Source organism: Silurus meridionalis, chromosome 10, assembly GCF_014805685.1.
Source record: "Silurus meridionalis isolate SWU-2019-XX chromosome 10, ASM1480568v1, whole genome shotgun sequence".
NCBI lineage: Eukaryota > Metazoa > Chordata > Actinopteri > Siluriformes > Siluridae > Silurus > Silurus meridionalis.
In genome coordinates this window covers 22,311,342-22,333,051 of record NC_060893.1, presented here as the reverse complement: position 1 = coordinate 22,333,051, position 21,710 = coordinate 22,311,342, and the positions used below count along the sequence as shown (strand labels likewise).

Genomic DNA, 21,710 nt, shown 5'->3' with positions numbered 1-21,710 from the left:
GAGGTTTTTAGGAGAACAGAGAAAACCGGACAATCTGGATGGGACCTGCAAGAAGAACACAGCAAGAACATGTGAAGTTCACAGTCCTGAACTTGGGATCGAACCACCACGATACCCACAATCAACCTATTAATGAGGCCATAAAGCGAACAGAGAATATTTTCAAAAGCACAAGAAATGAAAGGGTCCCAAGAGAAACAGGCTCAAAAGGGGGGAATGTCAGCGTATGTTCCTCTTGTTTTTTCAAAAATCGGTATCAGTCTTAATAATCTGTGATACTGGTCCTAACAGGACATGGATTTGGTTAGGGGGAATCATTGAACTTTTAGGTGAAATCATCGTTCTTCGGTGCTTTATTCTCTTTGGACATTTCTGACCTTCGAAGAGAAGATGCCGACCCTGCGAGGATCCCAAGCCATCTAGAGATGTACCAGTGCCACTTGGATCCCACTTCATGTAGATTTTGAAACATCGGACTTTGAGGATAAACATCCTCAATCAATACAAACAATTTTTTTGATACATGTGCTGTTTCTCCATCGTTTAACAGCTTGGGCATGGAGGAGTTGGTGTTGAACCTATAATGATCTCAGATATTGATCTAATTTATGAGTTGCTCAGGAGCTCCTGGTTCCACAACCCTCAAAACTGTGAAAAGGATATTATTCATAATCACACACTCCAGTGCTCATGTTTCTCACTCTTCAGTGTTTGTAATGTTTTAATGATTTATAATATCACTCTGGGCTTCACCAACATGAGGACGGGTTCCAATTTTGAGTCTGGTTCCTCTCAAGGTTTCTTCATGATACCATCGAAGGAAGTTTTTTTCCTTGGGATAAATACACATAATTCACTTAAATGTTTGCTCTATAATTATTATTTTCTGTAAAGCTAAACCAAATGAAGAAGCTGATACACATCTTAGTGTCGTACTTTTGACATTTCTGGAATAAAATTAACTGTGATAAATGTCGTGCCACGTTAAAACAGAGGGTTAAACCAGCACTGGTTGGCAGTAAAGCATTGAATCCCAACATCGCACGTCAGGAGGAGAGTAACACTGCACAACGTGATGCAACGCGCTTTGTCACTTGAACGCTGCTCGGCTTCCTCTTCGCTTCCTGCGCGGGTGCAAACCGCATCGGAATAATCGGCGTCTGTTTTTCTCTTTTTTATTTCTTCCTTACGTTTAGGTTTTAACTAAAATAATAATCATTCTCAGTATGCTGGGATAATCCCGAAAATATCTCCAAATCGACCTGATTCGTCGCAATAAATATATAGAAACCAGTGTTTTTTTTTTTTTAACCGGAGAAGGACCCGGATGACACGAGCCCTACATTAGACCATCATATATACACCATCGTGTATTTCTTCCTATATTAACGATTTATTTTTCGATTTTATTTGGTGAAAAATGGACGAGAAGGTGTTTACGAAAGAACTGGATCAATGGATCGAGCAGCTGAACGAGTGCAAGCAGCTCTCGGAGAATCAGGTTAAATTCTTATGCGAGAAAGTAAGTATTTATTTTTGGACGCTAACTTGTAAACCGTCCGTCACACCCAGCGCCATTGAACGCACACTTTATTTTAAATATATTCTATATAAATTGTATGCGGTATAAAATTAAATCCGAGTTACTATAGCTACAGTTCCTCCACACCCCCACCCCTCCTCCTTCTCCAAGATGGCGGCGAGTTCTATTTTTATTGGCTGTCAGTCCTGCCCAAGACGAGTTCTCATTGGCTGGCGGGCCAATTTCACTCGGCACTGATTGGCTGTATTCGAGTGCACTGCAGCTAGCAACCGGAGCTCGCCCCCGGGGTGTGACCGCCATGATGGCGCCCGTTGTCGGGCAGACGACGTTCAAAAAGAACGAGAAAAACATACATTTTATTCATTTTCTACATATATTTTTAAGCATCAACGTTTAAAGTGACTAGATATAGATTTTTTTCTCCCGGTTATCAAAGCAAAGCGCGCGCAAAAGTTTACACCCCCCCTTTCATTCAGTCAAAGAAACGCACTGTTTGGCTCAAAAGTATTCGGACAGGTCATATGTGGTGGTTCCTCATCAAAAATCAAACTCTTCAAGCCACACGGTTGTATAAAGGATGCTGGAGCATGAACGTTTTCACTTCACCTCGACTAGGAGACCCAAACCTTGTTCCAGCATGACGATTAGCCTTCATACAAAGCCATGCCCATGTATATATGATGCACAAAAATCTAGTGGAACATCTTCCCAGAAGAGTGGAGCTCATTATAAGAGCAAATGGAGAATACATGCGGAATGGGATGTTCAGAAAGAAGCACGTACCAATCTTATAGTTGCATCCACCAGTCAATATAGTGGCCCGTCTTTGGGTGTGACGTCAGGGTTTGTAGACGTTTTGTCAGATAATTTCCATTAAATGAAAACTGGAGCGCACCTATAATGTCTATTTGAGAATCAAGCTCACGTTTTTGATTTTCCGAACGTCGAATCCTGTTGACCTTGAATCTTTGATGTGTGTGTGTGTGTGTGTGTGTGTGTGTACAGCCAGAAAAAACGAATACTGTATTCAATTCAATTCAACTCCAATTTATTTATTCAGCACTATTAACATTGCCCCAAAGCTGCTTTACAGAGATAAATCAATTACCAATATAGCTTTACATTTATAGGAAAAACTTCCTGAGATGGTATGAGAAAGAGGAACTAGACTCCATAGAGAACCCATCCTCATCTGGGTGCCACAGAAGCTCCATTCATTATATATGTTGTATCATTGTTGAGGTGATCAGCTGCTCACTAACAGAGCCTCAAGTGTAAAACTGTTCATGGTGATTGTAGATGATCCTAAGCCATTGTTGCAGAATGTTTTTAGAGTAATTACACTCCAAATCTTCATGGTTCTTGAGTTTAACCTTCACACCAACTTTGTTCATCTTTAGACTGGTCATGTGAAGAACAATTGAAAAGATCTTCATGGTACTGAAACGTTCACAACGTACACATTTGTAGCGTAAAAAGAAAAAAAACCCAGACTTTTTCCCCCTGTTGTGTCTGCAGGAAGTTACAGCTCTACCTCTGCCATGTTAATCTGTATTCTGTGAGACTCTCAATCGACATATATTGGCCACATTTTAATTAATTAATTTTATTATCTATAAATAATTATATATAAATCTTAATATTATTTTTTTTAACCAATAGGTCAATAGGTTCAAAACAATGCATCGCGATACAAATGGCCACAGAAAATGGCCACAGATACATACACACATACACACATACACACACATACACACACATACATACATACATACATACATACATACATACATTCTTATATATATGTTTGCGTATGTATGTATGTATGTATGTGTGTGTGTATGTATGTATGTGTGTGTGTATGTATGTATGTATGTGTGTATGTATGTATGTATGTATCTGTGGCCATTTTCTGATGTAGGCTTCATGCTGTTTCTTTATGTATCTTGGGGATGATTTTAAGGTTGTTGACTGATGCTTCCATTTGTATCGTTTCGTGAAGCCAAAGGCAAATTTTCACTCTGTGGACGATAAACTAACCAACCAACTTTATTTGTCTGGTTTCCTCCAGGCTAAAGAGATTTTATCCAAGGAGTCCAATGTTCAGGAGGTGCGTTGTCCGGTCACGGTGTGCGGAGATGTCCACGGGCAATTCCACGACCTCATGGAGCTCTTCAAGATCGGTGGAAAATCGCCAGACACCAACTATCTGTTCATGGGCGACTACGTGGACCGAGGCTATTACTCTGTAGAGACTGTCACACTGCTGGTGTGTTTAAAGGTAAAGATCGGCCACCATGATATATATATCTCCTGATTATAATAAAGAAGTGTCTCATCTGTACTGTTTTATTATAACATATACCGTGGGTGTTTAAATACTGGCTTGTGATTGGCTGGAAGAAAGGTGTGAGTGTCGAACTTTGTTCCACAGGTAGTTTCTATGTTGGATCAGCGTTGTATGAATGAATGAACAAATTTGCTGTTTATACACAACTGTAACCATAGTAACGCACCGAGAAGAAAACGTCGAAATGAAAAACCTAACGAAAAACAGCACCAGGTGTTCACACCAACAGCTTTACTATTAATATCAGAAGCATGTAGTTCACATACACCGTCTTTTTCTGTCTTCGAAAACAGTGTATTTCAGTGCCTTTAATAAGATGGAATCCGATCGCACTAATTCATCTCTGTGTCTTTAACTCCCACAGGTTCGCTACCGAGAGCGAATCACCATCCTCCGAGGGAACCACGAGAGCAGACAGATCACGCAGGTGTACGGCTTCTACGACGAGTGCCTGAGGAAATACGGCAACGCGAACGTTTGGAAATATTTCACCGACCTTTTCGACTACCTTCCACTCACTGCTCTGGTGGACACACAGGTAACGGGATCAAATCTCCAGCACACGGGGTAAAAAAAAAAAAAAAAAAAGCCAATACACGACCGTGATCATACGATCGTGTGAAACGTAATCAGGAGTGTCAGGTAGGCATGAAGAAAGGAGTGTGAGAGGGTGTGAGACAAAATTAAAGTCAGTTTATACATTTTGGAAAGAAGAAAAATATTGAAAACTATAATGTGAAAAATACAAGTGTCGTAAATGTAAGATAAATCTAGTCCAGTGGTTATTCTGCCATTCCCCACTTTAGAGGGGGTTCTATTTTTAAGCCCCACCTGCCCTCAATCACCCCAATTTATGGTAATGAAATACTTTACGTTTTTAAAAATTCTAAATTATTCAAACAGCAAGTAGTAAATCAATAACATCAAATAGCATCAACGTTTTAATTTACTTGCTTTAATGACCTCATATATATATAAATATAAATCCTGCTGTTCATTACGCCCCCACCTGTCATGTCTTTATTCTCCACTAGAGCGGCGCTAAACACACTCTGAGAAGATCCACTGATCTGATCCATCTTCTTACCTCTGTGTTTCGATGTATTATCCTTGCGTCATATCTATTTAGTTTCCACAAAAAATTCTCGATTGCAATAAGTATCGATGTATGAGAACTCGGTGTGAAACAGGTCAGTGTTTCGTTCTACCAAAATAATTTAAAAAGTACTCTAATAAAAAAAAGGTACATGAAAAATCTCCATGAAAAACCCAATAGATATATCTAGAATGGTGACACTAATATACGAGACCATTTCTGATGCTGAAAATCAGTGTATGCAGAATAGATATTTAAAAAAAATCTGGAAGTACTACAAATTTGAGCTTTATATATATATATATATATATATATATATATATATATATATATATATATATATATATATATATATATAATGTAAATATATATATATATATATATATATATATATATATATATATATATATATATATATCCATGGATTGCTGCTGTTTTATAATCACAACTCTGTTTTTATTTCTAGATTTTCTGTCTCCATGGAGGACTCTCTCCGTCCATCGATACGCTGGACCACATTCGAGCTCTGGACCGCATCCAGGAAGTCCCACATGAGGTCTGATTCTTAGCCGGTTTCTCCACTCATCATAGCACCCATTATAGTTCTAACATCATGTTACAAGTACAGATGTTCTTATATGATCCAGAGCGTCTTCTCTATAATTAGAGCCGTTCCTGAAGTGAGCCTCTACCTGCTCAATTATCTAAAAAAAACAAACAAGCATAACAGCATAGCAGTGTATAGTACAAACATAGATGTCGTCTTTTTTATTCTGAATATAACTCCTATCCATAATTTTGTGAAGTGTTGTCATAGCAACGAGTTCAAGGGCAGTCTCCCAAACAGGCATTCAGAGGAACAGACTGTACACCCGTAGTAAAAACATCTAGATGTAGTTATTTTTAGTTGAGTGCGGAGACTTAAAACGTAAAAAAAAAAGGGCTACAATTTAAAAATCTGTATTAAATTCGCTGTTACTTGATGTTATATAATTTTAAACGCACAGCATTTCAGAATGCTTTTGTTTGCTAGTTCTGATGTTGTAGTTCTTTCTTCCACTACATCAAATATAATTCGCTGTATTACGACTTCAAATCAGACCAAACGCAACAATCAATCAGCTTTCTGTCGTCGGCGGATTGTATCACAAACAGACTTTATTTTTCAGCGGTGAAGAAGTGCAAGATACTTCGCTTGAAACAAAAATGCATTCAGGGTTTGATTAAGGCCAGACACTAACAACCTATTTAAATTATATTTATTATCTAATTCTAAACGATGTTTTATTTTGGTAATTTTTATTTATTGTTGTAGTTTAGTTTATTATTATATTGAGAAAATACCAGTGTTTATGCCGATCGTATCTTTTTATTTTGTTCTATTTATCCGCCACACCTTAAAGGCCGGTCCGTGGCGCAACAAAGGTTGGGGACCGCTGCTCTAACCCATGGGCCTTCAACCGGGGATCCACAGCCCCTAGGGGTTTGCGGCGGTACTGCAGGGGGTCCGCTAATTAATCATAAATCACCAAAAAGATTTTGTAAAAAAAAAAAAAAAAAAGACATGGGTAAAAACATCAAAGATTAAAAAAAAAAAAAAAAAATAATATATATATATATATATATAAATTACATTAAAGTTCTAATAAAATAAAAATAAAAGTTCATGTAAATGTATAATAGTCCACCTGAATGTAAAAGAAAAATGAACAACTTGATAAATTTAGATTTTCAATTGCAAAATATATCTGTTATGAGGCATAAATCTTTTTGAAAGATATGAAAATATATGAAAATATACAGACAGTGGTGCCTGTACAACAACAACATGGTTCTAATTGTCTTAACATAATATCACTGGTGTAATATGATTGGTTTCTATTAATATCAGTGTTTATGTGTGACACATTTTCTACCGGGGGGGAGGTCCCATTGTCTCTATCGCCTAAGGATCTGGAAAAAAGTGGAAGACCCCTGTTCTAGCATGTAGTAGTGAAGTGTGTTTTGTACGATGTTCGGGCTGTAAGTGTCGTCATAGCGACGAGTCCGAGCGTTTGTTTTTTACCGGTGATGTGATCGTTGTCCTGATTCGACAGGGCCCCATGTGCGACCTGTTGTGGTCGGATCCCGACGACCGCGGTGGCTGGGGGATCTCGCCCAGAGGAGCCGGCTACACGTTCGGCCAGGACATCTCAGAAACCTTCAATCACGCCAACTCTCTCACCCTGGTGTCCAGAGCTCACCAGCTGGTCATGGAGGTAACTCAGAGCAGAACCAAACTGCGCTCATGACTGAAAAACACGCTCAGGAAAGCACTTAAGAAGCTAGACACACTTCCAGCGCTCTCACACACACACACACACACACACACACACACACAAGTTTATTGTTCGATAATTCAATGCAACATTGACACAGTCACATGAGAAGACTTGCATAAAGGCAGTTTAACCTAATTATTAAAAGCTCAAACAGGGAAGGTTTTACTAGGCAGCCAAAAGTTTGTGCACCCCATACCATCGCACACGTATGTGGTTCTTTTATCTGAAAGAATGGAAAAGACAGACAGAAGATTTTTACTTGTCATTTAGACATTACAGGAAGAAGGTCAGAGCGCAGGGTCAGACATCATACAGTGCCCCCAAGTGGTGGTTTGGTGATGCACCCGACCTCCTGAGCCTTAAGCACTGAGCTCCCACTTCCTTTGTGTGCAAAACATCTCTTTATATGCCCCTTCATCAGCACTAAGAGGACCCTGACCACATTCACTGGGAACACCAGATGTACCCCAGATCTCCTTATCCAACCTGAATTCCTGAACTTATTAATGCTTTTGTAGCGATCAATAATCCACAACCTAAAATCTAACAAAGAGTGTATTTGATTCTGAACGGAATAAATCTGGAAAGGGTTTTTCAACAACTTCTGGATATATATAGTGTATTTAAGCCCTGATGGATTCAAATCACATTGTACTCAAACAAGGAGGGAAGAAATAAAGGGGGAAAAAATCCATGTATTGATTCCTAAGGTCAGAAGTTTATGGTAACCAATACCTTTGTTGAGTTTTTTCTTCCCCTGTGACTTTAGAGGTCATGAATTATATCATAATGTGGACATCTGACTTCAGCCTGATGTTTCAAACCTCCTCTCGCAGGGCTACAACTGGTGTCACGAGCGGAACGTCGTCACCATCTTCAGCGCTCCCAATTACTGCTACCGCTGCGGCAACCAGGCGGCCATCATGGAGCTCGACGACACGCTCAAGTATTCATTGTAGGTGTAAAGCAGGAGAAACTCCTGTAGTCCTGGATATTCTTTCCTTTTTTTTTATTCTTCTTATTACCTGACCATTAGGTGCGACAATTTTCGATATGAGTGTGAATATGCCGATCTTTAGATTGTATTTCGTATTATGGCGCAAATCCGGTCGCCTCCTTTTATTCGAGCAAGACTCGAGCAAGACTCGTTCTCATGAGTCCACCTCTTAAAGCGTGCGTTTTCAGGGTGCAATTACACTGGACTTCCAGGTAAAATTTCTACCGAGACCCGTTACAAACACGGCCAGCGACCGGATGTGCGCCATTGTTACAATGTACACTGTTTCGGTAAGAAAGGACAAATCAGGCATTCTCGTTACGAGTTCCCGGTCTCCAGCGTTCGCACGCATGCGACGAGGAAACACGGCGTAGCTTCAGATGACCAGTCTCTTTTTCAGGTTTTAGGCTATGAGGTCAAAAGTTTGTGGACACCCAACCATAAGCTCTTTTTTTTGAAAATCAAATTCTCCATTTGGTCTTATTATAACCTCCACTCTTCTGGGTAGAGGTTCCACTAGATTTTATGGAGATTCTTTAATCCACAAGGGTGTTGGGTATTTCAGGTAGTGTTGTAGGTGATAATTAGGGTTTATGGGATGGAGATCTTCCGCTCCAACATATGTAAAATATATCTTCATGGAGGTGGATTTGTGCAAGTAGTCTTTGTGGTAACAGTATGGGGAAGAAGCACATAGGGTGTCCCAATACTTTTGGTGTATTTTATTGCATTTAAGATGTTTTGATGAACAAATTCGTTTCTAAGACGAAAAAACAAACATTTCGTTTTCCTCCTTCAGTTTGCAGTTCGACCCGGCGCCGAGAAGAGGAGAACCGCACGTGACCCGCCGGACCCCCGACTACTTCCTGTAACGTCTCCGTGCCTGCCTCCGCGTTTTTCTTCAGCATTATCCCGATCGCAGACCGAACTGTCTTTCACCAATAATCACCTCCTCATTTTCTCCACCTATTATTCTCGCATCTCAATTCGTTCCATGGACCAAAATGTGTGCCATCAGCATAATGTGGGGAGGGGGGGTTGAACACACTGACATACACAACGACATACACAACACACAAGTTTTAGCCATCGTACATCTACAGTGATTCAATAAATCTTCGGTTCTCCTTGATATCAGTGAACTCCATGCAGATTCCTATCAGTGTTCTGAAATAATAGTTTTCTTCATTAGATCATGATCTATAGGAGCTTTTGGCTGGACATTGTGGTGTATAATGATGATATGAATAATATAATAATCAAAACGTCGCCACGCGTAGTATCGTGCCGATCCGGCGTACGTCCCGATCCGGCGAAAGTCGAAACGAACGTTGTCGAAATGATATGAAGTACTTTTTGAAAATGCACTTTCTTCCGTGGTACAATCTTTCAGTGTTACGGCAGCATAGGTTATTTCGAGGCAGGTTTGTTCGTTTCGTAACTGCATCACTGTTCCCACGTCCGCCTCCTTCGTATCACCGAGCACTTTTTTCCTTTTCTTTCAGTTTAAAAATGTACACCATGTTTTTAAACGCCTGAGATACCAGATTAGGAGATAAAGCTGTTTTTCTGCCTGATTTCTGCAAGTGTTTTCTAGTGTGTGTGTGTGTGTGTGTGAAGTCTTTTTTTTTTACCCTAAACATTCTATACACAATTTTTTTCCAAACACGGCTGAACTTCCACATCTTCAATAGATATTTTATTTTCCATCAGAGTGACACTATATACCTGAAATTTGGTGGACACCTGACCATTTAGTCTCAATTTCCTGTTTTACTGATCTCCACTCTTCTGGGAAAGTGTTCTGCAAGATTTTGTGGAGATCATGCAAAGCAGATCTTCATGGAACTGGCTTTGTGCACAGGTTTCGGTTTCCCAGTTTAAATATAGGAAAAATCCATGTTCCAATATCCAAAGACCTCCAACGGTTTTGGTGAAGAACCGTGTCTTAATACTTTTTCCCCATATAGTGTCTCAGTTTTTCATTAATTACTACCCACCATATAACAGTGCAGCCCTGATTCACATTTAGCAGACATCTTTAATTAAAAAACCTCAGTAAACTCATACAACTGAAGTTAAATAGTAAGGGCCTTGATTATGGGCGATGCTGGGATTTGACCTCACAACCTACCAATTAGAAGTCCAACAGCTTATCCACTAAGCTACCACTCCTTCACTGATCACCATCTAACCTAATTTATTATTCAAGTGCAAAAATCATGAATGAAAATAGGCTCCACCCACTTAGACTTGATTGGCAGTCATATTGTTAGCAAGTATTACGTGAAAACAACGGGACCTGAATTAATGGTCTGGGGTCTGGGCCCTTCGGCCGCCTGTCTGGGGTCTGGGCCCTTCGGCCGCCTGTCTGGGCCCTTCGGCCGCCTGTCTGGGGTCTGGGCCCTTCGGCCGCCTGTCTGGGGTCTGGGCCCTTCGGCCGCCTGTCTGGGGTCTGGGCCCTTCGAATCAAATAATAATAATAATAATAATAAAAAAGAAAACATACACATCATCACAAATGATCCCGTATTTATTTGAATGTCACAATTTTCCAAAACATGGAAGAAAAAAAGAAAGAAAAAAAAAGGTAACGTATTCATTCCTCTTTCATAACACAAACTCGCACATAAGACGTGGAAAAGACGTAGGTATTGGCGTTATCATCATCATCATCATCATCATACTCTCTAGAGCCTCCAGCATGATAATACTGTTTCCTCTTATGACCTGCAAGTGAAAGAGAGTGTAAAATCAATCCAGATTGTTTTGATAATTTTTAAAAAACTGGCTAACGAGTGCCTTTATTTCTCACATGTACAACACAACACAGTGAAATTTTTTCTTTGCATGTCCAAGCGGCGTTAGGAAGCTGGGATCAGAATGCAGGGTCAGCAATGATACAGCGCCTCTGGGCCAGAAAGGGTTAAGGGCCTGGAGCATGGAGCTTTAAATCTCAATCTTCTGGTTAATAACCCAGAGCCTTATTAATGAGATACTACTACACAAGAGCACACAATGATTATAGATACTATATAACTCTTGAAAGATAAAACAAGTGCAATCAAACACCAGTGATGTCTCTGTTGAAGAAGGATAGAAAAAAAAAAAAGGGCAGACAGACAGAAGGACAGATAGATAGAGATAGATAGGGTGATGTTTAGATAGATAGATAGAAGGACAGACAGAAGGATAGGCAGATAGATAGATAGAAGGACAGAGACAGACAGAAGGATAGATAGAAGAACAGACAGAAGGATAGACAGAAGAGTTGGTCAGTAGGTAGGTAGAAAGACAGACAGATAGATAGATATTTAATCTAAATGAATAAATTAGATTACTGACCACCATGCCGATGGTGTTCTGCTGTCCACCAGTGGACACCTCAACACAGTCATCCACCACCAGGTTCATAAAGGGATCAAATCCCCGCAAGATGCCTTGGACATGGCGACCGCCGTTCAGCTTCACTACAGAAGGGAGAGAGAGAAAGAGAGAGACGTGAGATCTACATCTGACAGTCACAGCTAATCTGACCCTTTTGTTTTCAGATTTTCTTTAATTTTATTCCGCTGATCAAATCAAATTAAAACGCTAGATTGATCCGTGTGCTTTTTAAACGCTCCATTCCACGTCTAGTCGCCATCTGCTGTTCTTAATAAGCTCCACTACTCGACGATGATGTTCCACTAGATTGTTGTGGAGATTCTTTCAGCCACAAGGGTGGTAGTAAAGTCAGGTTCTGATAGCAGGTGAGGTGAGGAGGTTTGGGGTGCAGTCTGCATTCACATTCATCCCAAAAGTGTATCATTGGGGTTTATAGCTCTAAAGCAGGAGATCTTCAACTCCATCCCATGCACATCAAATCTTCATGGAGCTGGCTTTGTGCAGAGCGGCACTGTCATGCTGGAACAGGTTTGGCTCTCCCACTTCAAGTAAAGAGGGGAAAAAAAAGATCCAAATGACATCTTATACAATTTTTTCCAACTTTGTGGGAACGATCCGAGCTGAAAAAATCCGGTATCCCAATAACCTCCGCAGTGTAATTCAGGTTCTATTTGCGGTGCCAGAACGCAAAGTGACCAATTTCTACAGACCTTAGGTTGTAATAGTTTAGAGTAATATTTCTGCTCTCATTTCTTTTAGGGTCCCAAAGCAGCGTTACAGAAATTAATAGATTACAAAAATAAATGTTAGAATTAGTCCCTATTCGTTTTTCCCTAATGACCGAGACAGTGGTGAGAAGACAGTGTAGGAAAAACTCCGTAAGATAATGAAGAAGAGAGGACCTTGACTCTAAAGGGAACCCATCCTCGTCTGGGAGACACTGAATGTCCATTTACTGATGGAGATTCGAGTGTTAAACTGTTCATGGTGATTGCAGCCTTAAACCATTGTAGCAACCAGTATATGAGAATTACAGTCCAAATCCATCTTCAAGGCTCTGGAGTTCAACCCTCCTCAGTAGTTTATTGACCTAGATGCGAGTCAAAAAGACTTCCAGCTCTTCTTCTGCTTTATTATCAGCGGTAACATAACCACCAACACCAGCATTTCTAAGTCGGTTGTAAATTCTTCCAAGCAAATAGTCTCACACACACAATTTAACTACAAAAATTATTTATTTGTGTTTTTCCACTATGGAGAAACGCATCACAGGTCAAACTGGAAGGAGAAAGACTGACCCTATATTGAAACATCCAAAATCAGCGCAAACATCCAATCAGTGGTTTCAGACAAGAGAAGTTATAAAAGACGATATCCGTCCTCATAAACCATCAAATGAGTCGTGTGTGTGTGTGTGTGTGTGTGTGTGGATGAGCACTGGTTGTTTTCATTAGAGATGAAGAGATCTGAGGACTGAAACACCAGTCTGGATCATCACAGGGGGTAAAGAGGGACAGAGTGACACAGAGGAACACACAAAAACTGTTATAGTAAAGTATATTAAAACAGCTACTCACGTGACAGTTTCTTATCCATAAACCTGCAGAGAGATGGAAGAGGGAGCAAGAGAGAGAAATAAAAGGTAGGGGGAAACAAAGATAAAGAAAAGAATGAGATAGAGACAGAGAGAGAGAGAAAGATAGGGGATGAGAGAGAGAGAGAGAGAGAGAGAGAGAGAGAGAGGGGGAATTAACACAAATCTCCAGATTTTCTAAAATGTTCATTTACTTAAACAGCAGCAGTGAGTAACAGCAGCAGTAACAGTAGATAATAGTAACAGTTGTGATATTAATACCAGTACTAGTAGTGTTATCAGAATTAGTACCAGTAGGATACGTAGCAATAGTAATCAGTAGTAGTTATTAGTCAGTATTAGTAGTAGTTATTAGTCAGTATTAGTAGTAGTTATTAGTCAGTATCAGTAGTGGTTAATAGTCAGTATCAGTAGTAGTTATTAGTCAGTATTAGTAGTGGTTATTAGTCAGTATTAGTAGTGGTTATTAGTCAGTATTAGTAGTGGTTATTAGTCAGTATTAGTAGTGGTTAATAGTCAGTATCAGTAGTAGTTAATAGTCAGTATCAGTAGTATTAGTAGTAGTTAATAGTTAGTATTAGTAGTAGTTAGCAGTCAGTATCAGTAGTAGTTATTAGTCAGTATTAGTAGTAGTAGTAGTAGTTAGTAGTCAGTATTAGTAGTGGTTAATAGTCAGTATCAGTAGTGGTTAGTCAGTATTAGTAGTAGTTATTAGTCAGTATTAGTAGTAGTAGTCAGTATTAGTAGTAGTTAGTAGTCAGTATTAGTAGTAGTTATTAGTCAGTATTAGTAGTAGTTATTAGTCAGTATTAGTAGTAGTTATTAGTCAGTATCAGTAGTAGTTATTAGTCAGTATTAGTAGTAGTTAGTAGTCAGTATCAGTAGTGGTTAATAGTCAGTATTAGTAGTAGTTAGTAGTCAGTATTAGTAGTAGTTAGTAGTCAGTATTAGTAGTAGTTAGTACTCAGTATTAGTAGTAGTTAGTACTCAGTATTAGTAGTAGTTATTAGTCAGTATTAGTAGTAGTTAGTAGTCAGTATCAGTAGTAGTTAGTAGTCAATATTAGTAGTAGTCAGTATTAGTAGTAGTTAATAGTCAGTATCAGTAGTAATTAGTAGTCAGTATCAGTAGTTTGTGATTCTTGTTAATAACCCGCGCCGGTTATTAGCCTCATTAGCTTTATGTTTGTGTAGCTATAAGATCCTCATCACTATAAAGCTCTCGGTCTCATACTCACTTCTTTAACTCCGGTGGATGCGCTTTACTCATGGTGATCTGTTTTATAAATTATTTCTCTTTTCCGAGGACTGAGGAATCGTAAGAAACGCGTCTCGCGGCTGGAAACAAAAGGGAAACACGCGCGCAAAGCCGGAAATGTGAATCTCTTCGCGTGAAGGAGCTGCAGGACTGACGCGGTGCAGCAGCGACACCTGGCGGCGCGGAGAACAGGCTTTAAACGGAGAAGGCTCGCTGCAGGCGATGGGAGAATCGGATCATTTTAGTGAATCGGTTCTTTGAATCTCGCTAATCAAAAGGAATGAATCTTTTATGAGTCATTTAGTTTGTCTCGTTCCCCTTGATCAGAAATTAAAACAGAATGAGTAGCTCACCCCTACACATCTTTTGGTCTGTTTCATTAGTTCTTTTTTATGTAACAAAAATTTTCATTGACGCAAATACTTACTTTTAAGATATGCACTAAGATATTAAGAAAAGTACAGGCTTTTGCAAAAACAAAACAATAAAACAATGTGTTGTGCTGCTTGATTGTTAATGAGAAATGCAGTTACTAATATTTGCAAATATTAAGGATGATTCGAGAAAACGCTCCAAAAGCAACTGAGAAAATGTTCACCTTTTCCTCCAGCCCTGGTGGTGGCGGTAATGAGCCGAAACGCCATTCCTTCCTAAACTAATAAGAGACGAGGAATGGCTGCAGCACTATCTCTACCTAGCTGTCAAGGTGCAAACATATAGGTTTGAACAAATTAAACATTAATGGACCCGTCGAGATTTTTGTTTTACGCCAGAGGTAAGTGAAACCGAATCTCATCAGCTGAGCTGCTCTAGTATCCTATAGGGCGATGGTTGAATTCCAAATGTCTTCTTACTCCCCATATAAGTGCACAGCGTAGAACATAAACCCGTGACATATACACCCTAAGGAGTGCACTTGTGAAGCAAGCGGGCATTGATTTGGGACACAGCCTTCTGTACTAACCTCTGTTACAGTACACTGGGGTAATTGTTATGTATTATAGAATATAGGTTTTATTTCTTATCGATTGATGATGATGAATTGTTCGAATTGGCATTGATCTAATGAATGGATGTATTTATACATGGTAGTATATAACAAAGCAAACAATGTGCTTAAAAACCTCAGCTTCCCTATAAACCCTGAGCATTCATTAGACAACATTGGAGTTTCTGATAGGGTGATGAAGGTGAAGATGGAAGTTGAAGGGGTGATGATAAATGTCATCAGTGGGCTGTGAGATGGAGGAGAAGGAAATATTCTGGAGTGAGTTAGATGAAGTGGTAGATGGTGTACCTACAAATGAAAGATTGGTGATTGGAGCAGACTTTAATGGGCATGTAGGTGAAGGGAACAGAGGTGATGAGGAGGTGATGGTAGGTATGGTTTTAAGGAGAGGAATGTGGAACTGTAGATTTTGCTAAAGAATGGAAATGGCAGTGGTGAACACTTACTTTAAAAAGAAGGAGGATCATAGGGTGACATATAAGAGTGGAGGAAGGTGCACACAGATGGATGCAACCTGAAGGAGATTGGAGACTGTAAGGTGTTGGCAGGGGACAGTGTAGCTAGACAGCATCGGATGGTGATCTGTAGGATGGTTTTGGAGGTGAAAAAGAAGAGGAGGAGAGTGAGGACTGAAAGAAGAATTAGATGGTGGAAACTGAAGGAGGAAGAGTGTAGTGTGAGGTTCAGGGAAGAGGTCAGACAGGAGCTCGGTGATGGGTTGATTGAGCAACTACTGCAGGAGTGATGAGGGAGTCTGCTAGAAAGGTACTTGATGTGACATCTGTAAATAGAAAGAAACACAAAGAGACGTGGTGGTGGAATGAGGAAGTGCAGGAGAGCATAAGGAGAAAGAGGTTGGAGAAACAGAACTGGGATCAACAAAGTGATATGAAATGTAGGCGGGAGAACAAGAAGATTCAGCAGCAGATGAAGAGGGATGTGGTGAAAGCCAAGGAAAAGGCATATGAGGAGCTGTATGAGAGGTTGGACACTAAGGAAGGAGAAAAGGATTTGTAGCGATTGGCCAGGCAGAGGGACCGACCTGGGAAGGATGTGCTGCAAGTTAGAGCATTAAGGATGGAGATGGAAATGTGATGACTAGTGAGGAGAGTGTGTTGAGAAGATGGAGGAAGTATTTTGAGCAGCTGATGAATGAGGGAAATGAGAGAAAGAGAAGGTTGGATGGTTAAAAGATGGTGAAGCAGGAAGTGGATAGGATTAGTAAGGAGTGAGAGCAGCGATTAAGAGGATAAAGAGTGGAAAGTCGGTTGGACCAGATGACATACCAGTAGAAGCATGGAGATGTTTAGGAGAGATGGCAGTGGAGTTTTTACCCAGATTGTTTAACAAGATTCTGGAAGGTGGGAGGATGCCTGAGGAATGGAGAAGGAGTGTGCTGGTACCGATCTTTAAGCATAAGGGAGATGTGCAGACCTGCAGTAACTACAGGGGAATGAAGTTGATCAGTCACATCATGAAGTTATGGGGAAGAGTAGTGGAAGCCAGGCTAAGAGAAGAGGTGACCATCTGTGAGCAACAGTATGGTTTCATACCGAGAAGAGCACCACAGACGCATTATTTACTTTGAGGATGTTGATGGAGAAGGTCAGAAGAAGTTGCATTGTGTGTTTGGGGTTTTAGAGAAAGCGTACGGCAGGACATGAATGAGGACAGGAGCCACCAGAATGGCGGAAAAGAGGAAGGCGAAGGGGTAGGTTTATGGATGTGTTGAGGGAAGACATGCAGGTAGTTGGTTTGAAAGAGGCAGATGTAGAGAACAGAGTAGTATGGAGACGGATGATCCGCTTTGGCGCCCCCTAATGGGAGCAGCTGAAAGAAGAAGACGATTATTTGGACAATATTCTTTCAACAGCGGTTTAATTTTTATTGGTACTTTCTGTGAATGTATAGAGTTTTCTTTAGATACACAATCAAAATGAGACCGTGTAAAAAATGACATCTTCCTCAAATAACAGTAAAAAGCTTTATTCAGATTTGATTAGTTTATCAGGAGATGATTTAGAAATACGAGTTTATTAACTAGTGGTATTTCTCACAAACTTGGATGTAAAACCTGTATATGTAACCTGGTCATATGATCACAAATTTGGATATGCAATTACGGTAAAAAAATTCCAGGAATTTTCAAGACTGGAAAATTTCCATTGAAATTAATGGGAATAAACTGGGAATTTGCAAAAACATTTAATTTTTAAAATCTGTTTTAGTTTGCATGTGTCCGCTGACCAAACAAAATTGTTTATATGTTTATATGATACAGGTTATGTAACTTTTCACAAATTTCTAATTAATTTCCATAAACTCTCTAAAATTCCAATAAATTCTTGGTGATTTCCAAGTTGAAATAGTTCCAGAAATCCCCAGATGAAGTTACCATGGAAAGTTTCCAGTAATTTCTTGGAACTTTTCCACCCCTTTCCAATCCTACAAACAATAAAACAATCATCCTAAAATATATAAGAAGTGTTCGATTTTTCATTTCCAGTTTAGGAAGGGTTTGATATTTGGGGCATTGATTCATTTGTACAGACTACATATGGTATGAAGAAGAAGTAGAAAATGGCTTTACTTTTATTGTGCTTGCTGGACAAAGCAAGATTATTACAATGATAATCCTCGAGTCCTTTATTCCTGCAATACAATAAAATGGGAAATTAAATGAAGAACAAAATGTTCTTTATTTCTGTTTTTCATCCTTGTGGTATGATGTGAATGAAGATTTGAGGTGGTTTGCTGACTGATTGGAGTCCTTGATTATAATTTTGTAAGCCCTGCTCTGAAATATACATTCTGTGACTTTATAGATTTTAGTTTAGATGCACAATCTTTTTCAATAAGCTCTATTCAGATTCTATTTAGGTTCATTTATCAGGAGATGATTAGAAATATGAGTTTCTTGCTGGTCGTATTTCCCACAAAATTGGATGTACAAACCCGTATATCAGGGGTCGTAAGATCTCACATTCATAATGGGGTGGTAAAGGAACTGATGTAGAAAAGAGAAACCCTGGTTCTGGAGTGAAAAAAAAAATATTTGGATGACAATTTGGAATAGAATTAAACAATCATCCCAAAATATACGAGAAACGTTAGATTTTTTGTTTCGTAGGAAAGGGTTTAATATCTGGGACATTGATGCGTTCATTGTTTACACAAAATATGGCAAGAGGACGAAGAAGCATTGTGAAATTTTTGTATTCATGATTTTACAGTTATTGCACTGGATATGTGATTCCCAATTTTAACAGTCTGGGTGGGTGTGTTTTAGAAGACAGACTATTAGGTATTCTATTGCCTCATTGTAATAAAAATAAAATGTAAGTGGTGTACAGCATGCTTTACCAAGTCTAGATATGATGCAGGACTAACACATAAGGCATAAGGGCACCCATGAAAATAATGTGGCCAGTCATTTCACCTAAACAAAAGTGAAGGTGGGATTGACGACCAAATATCCATAAAGTTTACCAAATTACTTTAGTCCTATAAACCCTCAAGATCTGTGATTTTACTTAAGAGAGAAGCTTTTCTTTAAAGTATTTACTCAAAGAAATAATCTTCAGGTCAAAGATGAAAACCTCCAGAACACTAACTGAAAGTTTGTTTCATAACTGTTGGACTTTGTATGCAGAATCTGCTATAGCCTGCATTTTTCTAGGAACCAACAAAGACCCTGTACCCTTTTTATTAAAAATGATCATATCTTAGTAGTATTTTATGATGAATGTAAAATTTTACTTTTGCCCAGGATAGAATTGATATGGATATTTTTTGGTTGTGTTCAGGACTGCCTGCTGCGCTCACAGGAACATCCAAACAGTAAAACATTACAGTAGTACAACCTGAACTAAGCGTTCCGCATTCCTCATTCTGCACCATGCAATGACATATTTCTTAAAATGTTTTTACAATTGAATTTTTTTCTGCAATTTGCCACTTTTTACACGTGAGACTGCGTTCTGCACAAAGAGCGCTATATTACATTGAGTGATTATTTCTTTACATCTGTCAGGCGCTAAGAACTTACTGTAAACCAACGACGGCCTTTTAATGAGAAAACAAAAGGGCAAGGCAGAAAGCATGGAAAAAAAGAGCACCCAACTAGGGTAAACTGAACCAAGAGAATAACTGTGGCAGAGTGAGAACAGATAACACACAGAATCTTGTATGCCAAGCGAAACCAAACTGAGTAGTTTGGGTAGTCCTGAATGTTCGTAAGCCTAAGCTGTAGAACGGACAATGAGCTTGTGGATAAACAGGGTTCTTATAGTGTGGTGACTGATGTGGACCAGCTGCTTGGAGTGATTGGAGGGTTTGGGGAGGGTGTGGCTGGTGGATCCCTGACAGTACCCCTCCAGGGTGGCTCGACGCCTGACCCTGCGCCTGGACGACCCTGACCCCGGGGTGCAGGACGAAGCGGATGAGTGGCGTGGAACTCCTCCAGGAGCGCTGGATCCAGTATGTCCCATCGCGCCACCCTCGACCGTTCCTCGGGGCTGTAACCCTCCCAGTCCACGAGATGACTGTGAGAGGATACGCGGCTCCCTCTAGCCAGTGCCTCCACTCCTCCAGGGCCAGCTTGATGGCTAGGAGTTCTCTGTTCCCGATGTCATAGTTCTGTTCGGCCGAGGACAGCTTCTTAGAGAAATAGCCGCAGGGATGGAGTCGAGGGGGGGTCCCCGCCTGCTGGAAGAGGACAACAAACGGGAGCTGGGGGTCAGGATGACGTAGAAGCGGGGTGGCACAGAACCTCTTGCGCAGCTCCTCGAATGCCCTTTGCGCCTCTGGGAGAGTCTTGGCTTTGCCTCGCAGAAGGGACGTAAGTGGGGCAGAAATCAGGCTGAAGCCTCCAATGAACCGGCGGTAGAAATTCGCGAATCCCAGGAACCTCTGGAGTTCCTTAATCGAGGTGGGAACTGGCCAGTCCCGTACGGCGGCCACCTTCCTCTCATCCATCCTGATACCTGCTGCATCGATGATGTAACCCAGGAACTGTATCTCCGAATGGTGGAACTCACACTTAGGGAGGTTTAGATATAGTCGGTGTTTTCGAAGTAGTGCTAGGATCTGGGTGACGTGCTTATGATGTTCTTGCAGCGTCCTTGAATAGACCAGGATGTCGTTAATGTAGACAATCACAAACCGATGGAGGAAGGGGCGGAAAACCTCGTTCATAAAGTTCTGGAAAACTGCCGGAGCAATGGAAAGGCCATACGGCATGACCCGGTACTCATAGTGACCAGAGGGGGTAATGAATGCCGTCTTCCACTCATCCCCTTTACGGATATGCACCAGGTTGTATGCACTACGGAGGTCCAGCTTGGTGAAGATGCGGGCCTCACGTAGATCTTCCAGGGCTGCGGGGACCAGGGGGAGTGGATACGGAAGCGGGGAGATCTGTGCATTGAGGGCCCTGTAGTCGATGCAGGGGCGCAATCCTCCGTCCTTCTTCGCCACAAAAAAGAAGCTAGAGGCTGCCGGGGAGGTAGACTGGGTGATAAAGCCCTGTCGGAGGGCCTGTTGGATATAGCTCTCCATCGCTTGGTGTTCCGGAGCTGACAGGGGATAGACCCGACCCTTAGGCAGTTTGGCCCCAGGTTTCAGTGGCGCAGTCCCATGGCTGGTGTGGGGGTAGCAGAGTGGCTGCCTCCTCACTGAAGACATCAGAGAAAGCATGGTACTCCTGTGGGACGTCCACCTGAGCAGGCTGGGGAGCTCCCTACACCTGAGTAGCTGCCAGGGTCAAGGTATTCTGGATGGGAGTTGGGAGTGGGAGTAAACACTTCTGCCAGCAGGCGGGGCTCCACTCCAAGATGTCGCAAGGGTCCTAGGAACATATGGGGGAGTGCTTGGCCAACCAGGGACGACCCAGGATCACGTCCACTGTCGAATCCTCCAGTTCGAGAAGTTGTATTTCTTCTTGATGTAGAGCCCCGACTTGGAGGACGATAAGTGGTGTGCAGTACTTCACCTTGCCTCTTCCCAATAGTCTTCCCTGAATGGTCTGGATGGCTAGTTCCTGAGATCCCCTCTGCCGGCGCAGCTGGAGGCGTTCTAGACACGTCTGGGAGATGAAGTTGCCCGCAGATCCAGAGTCGACTAGGGCAACTGCCGACAGAGAGAGAGCAGGGGTTA

General features: G+C 40.9%; 2 protein-coding genes across 2 annotated transcripts; one reads left to right on the top strand and one right to left on the bottom strand.

The window, feature by feature from the left end:
• The first annotated feature begins 1,125 nt into the window (after nucleotides 1-1,125).
• On the top strand, nucleotides 1,126-9,884 carry ppp2caa (protein phosphatase 2 catalytic subunit alpha a). The gene is made up of 7 exons (XM_046859762.1): nucleotides 1,126-1,522; nucleotides 3,615-3,824; nucleotides 4,258-4,431; nucleotides 5,456-5,545; nucleotides 7,086-7,247; nucleotides 8,147-8,265; nucleotides 9,107-9,884. Exons 1-7 carry the CDS (start codon nucleotides 1,421-1,423, stop codon nucleotides 9,177-9,179), a joined length of 930 nt encoding a protein of 309 aa, XP_046715718.1. The 5' UTR covers nucleotides 1,126-1,420; the 3' UTR covers nucleotides 9,180-9,884.
• Nucleotides 9,885-10,822: 938 nt separating this feature from the next.
• snrpg (small nuclear ribonucleoprotein polypeptide G) lies at nucleotides 10,823-14,698 on the bottom strand. The gene is made up of 4 exons (XM_046858677.1): nucleotides 14,526-14,698; nucleotides 13,272-13,294; nucleotides 11,653-11,777; nucleotides 10,823-11,037 (listed from the first exon to the last, which is right to left on the bottom strand). The coding sequence occupies exons 1-4, from the start codon at nucleotides 14,555-14,557 to the stop codon at nucleotides 10,918-10,920; spliced, it is 300 nt and encodes a 99-aa protein (XP_046714633.1). The 5' UTR covers nucleotides 14,558-14,698; the 3' UTR covers nucleotides 10,823-10,917.
• Nucleotides 14,699-21,710: the final 7,012 nt, after the last annotated feature.

Bases quoted from the DNA above. Each gene is read 5' to 3' on its own strand.
- ppp2caa (XM_046859762.1), top strand. From the start codon at position 1,421: ATGGACGAGAAGGTGTTTACGAAAGAACTGGATCAATGGATCGAGCAG. The intron at 1,523-3,614 runs GTAAGTATTTAT...GGTTTCCTCCAG, and splicing joins TTAAATTCTTATGCGAGAAA to GCTAAAGAGATTTTATCCAA. The intron at 8,266-9,106 runs GTAGGTGTAAAG...TTCCTCCTTCAG, and splicing joins GACACGCTCAAGTATTCATT to TTTGCAGTTCGACCCGGCGC.
- snrpg (XM_046858677.1), bottom strand. From the start codon at position 14,557: ATGAGTAAAGCGCATCCACCGGAGTTAAAGAA. The intron at 11,778-13,271 runs GTGAGTAGCTGT...TCCCTTCTGTAG, and splicing joins TATGGATAAGAAACTGTCAC to TGAAGCTGAACGGCGGTCGC. The intron at 11,038-11,652 runs GTCAGTAATCTA...TTTCACTTGCAG, and splicing joins AGAACACCATCGGCATGGTG to GTCATAAGAGGAAACAGTAT.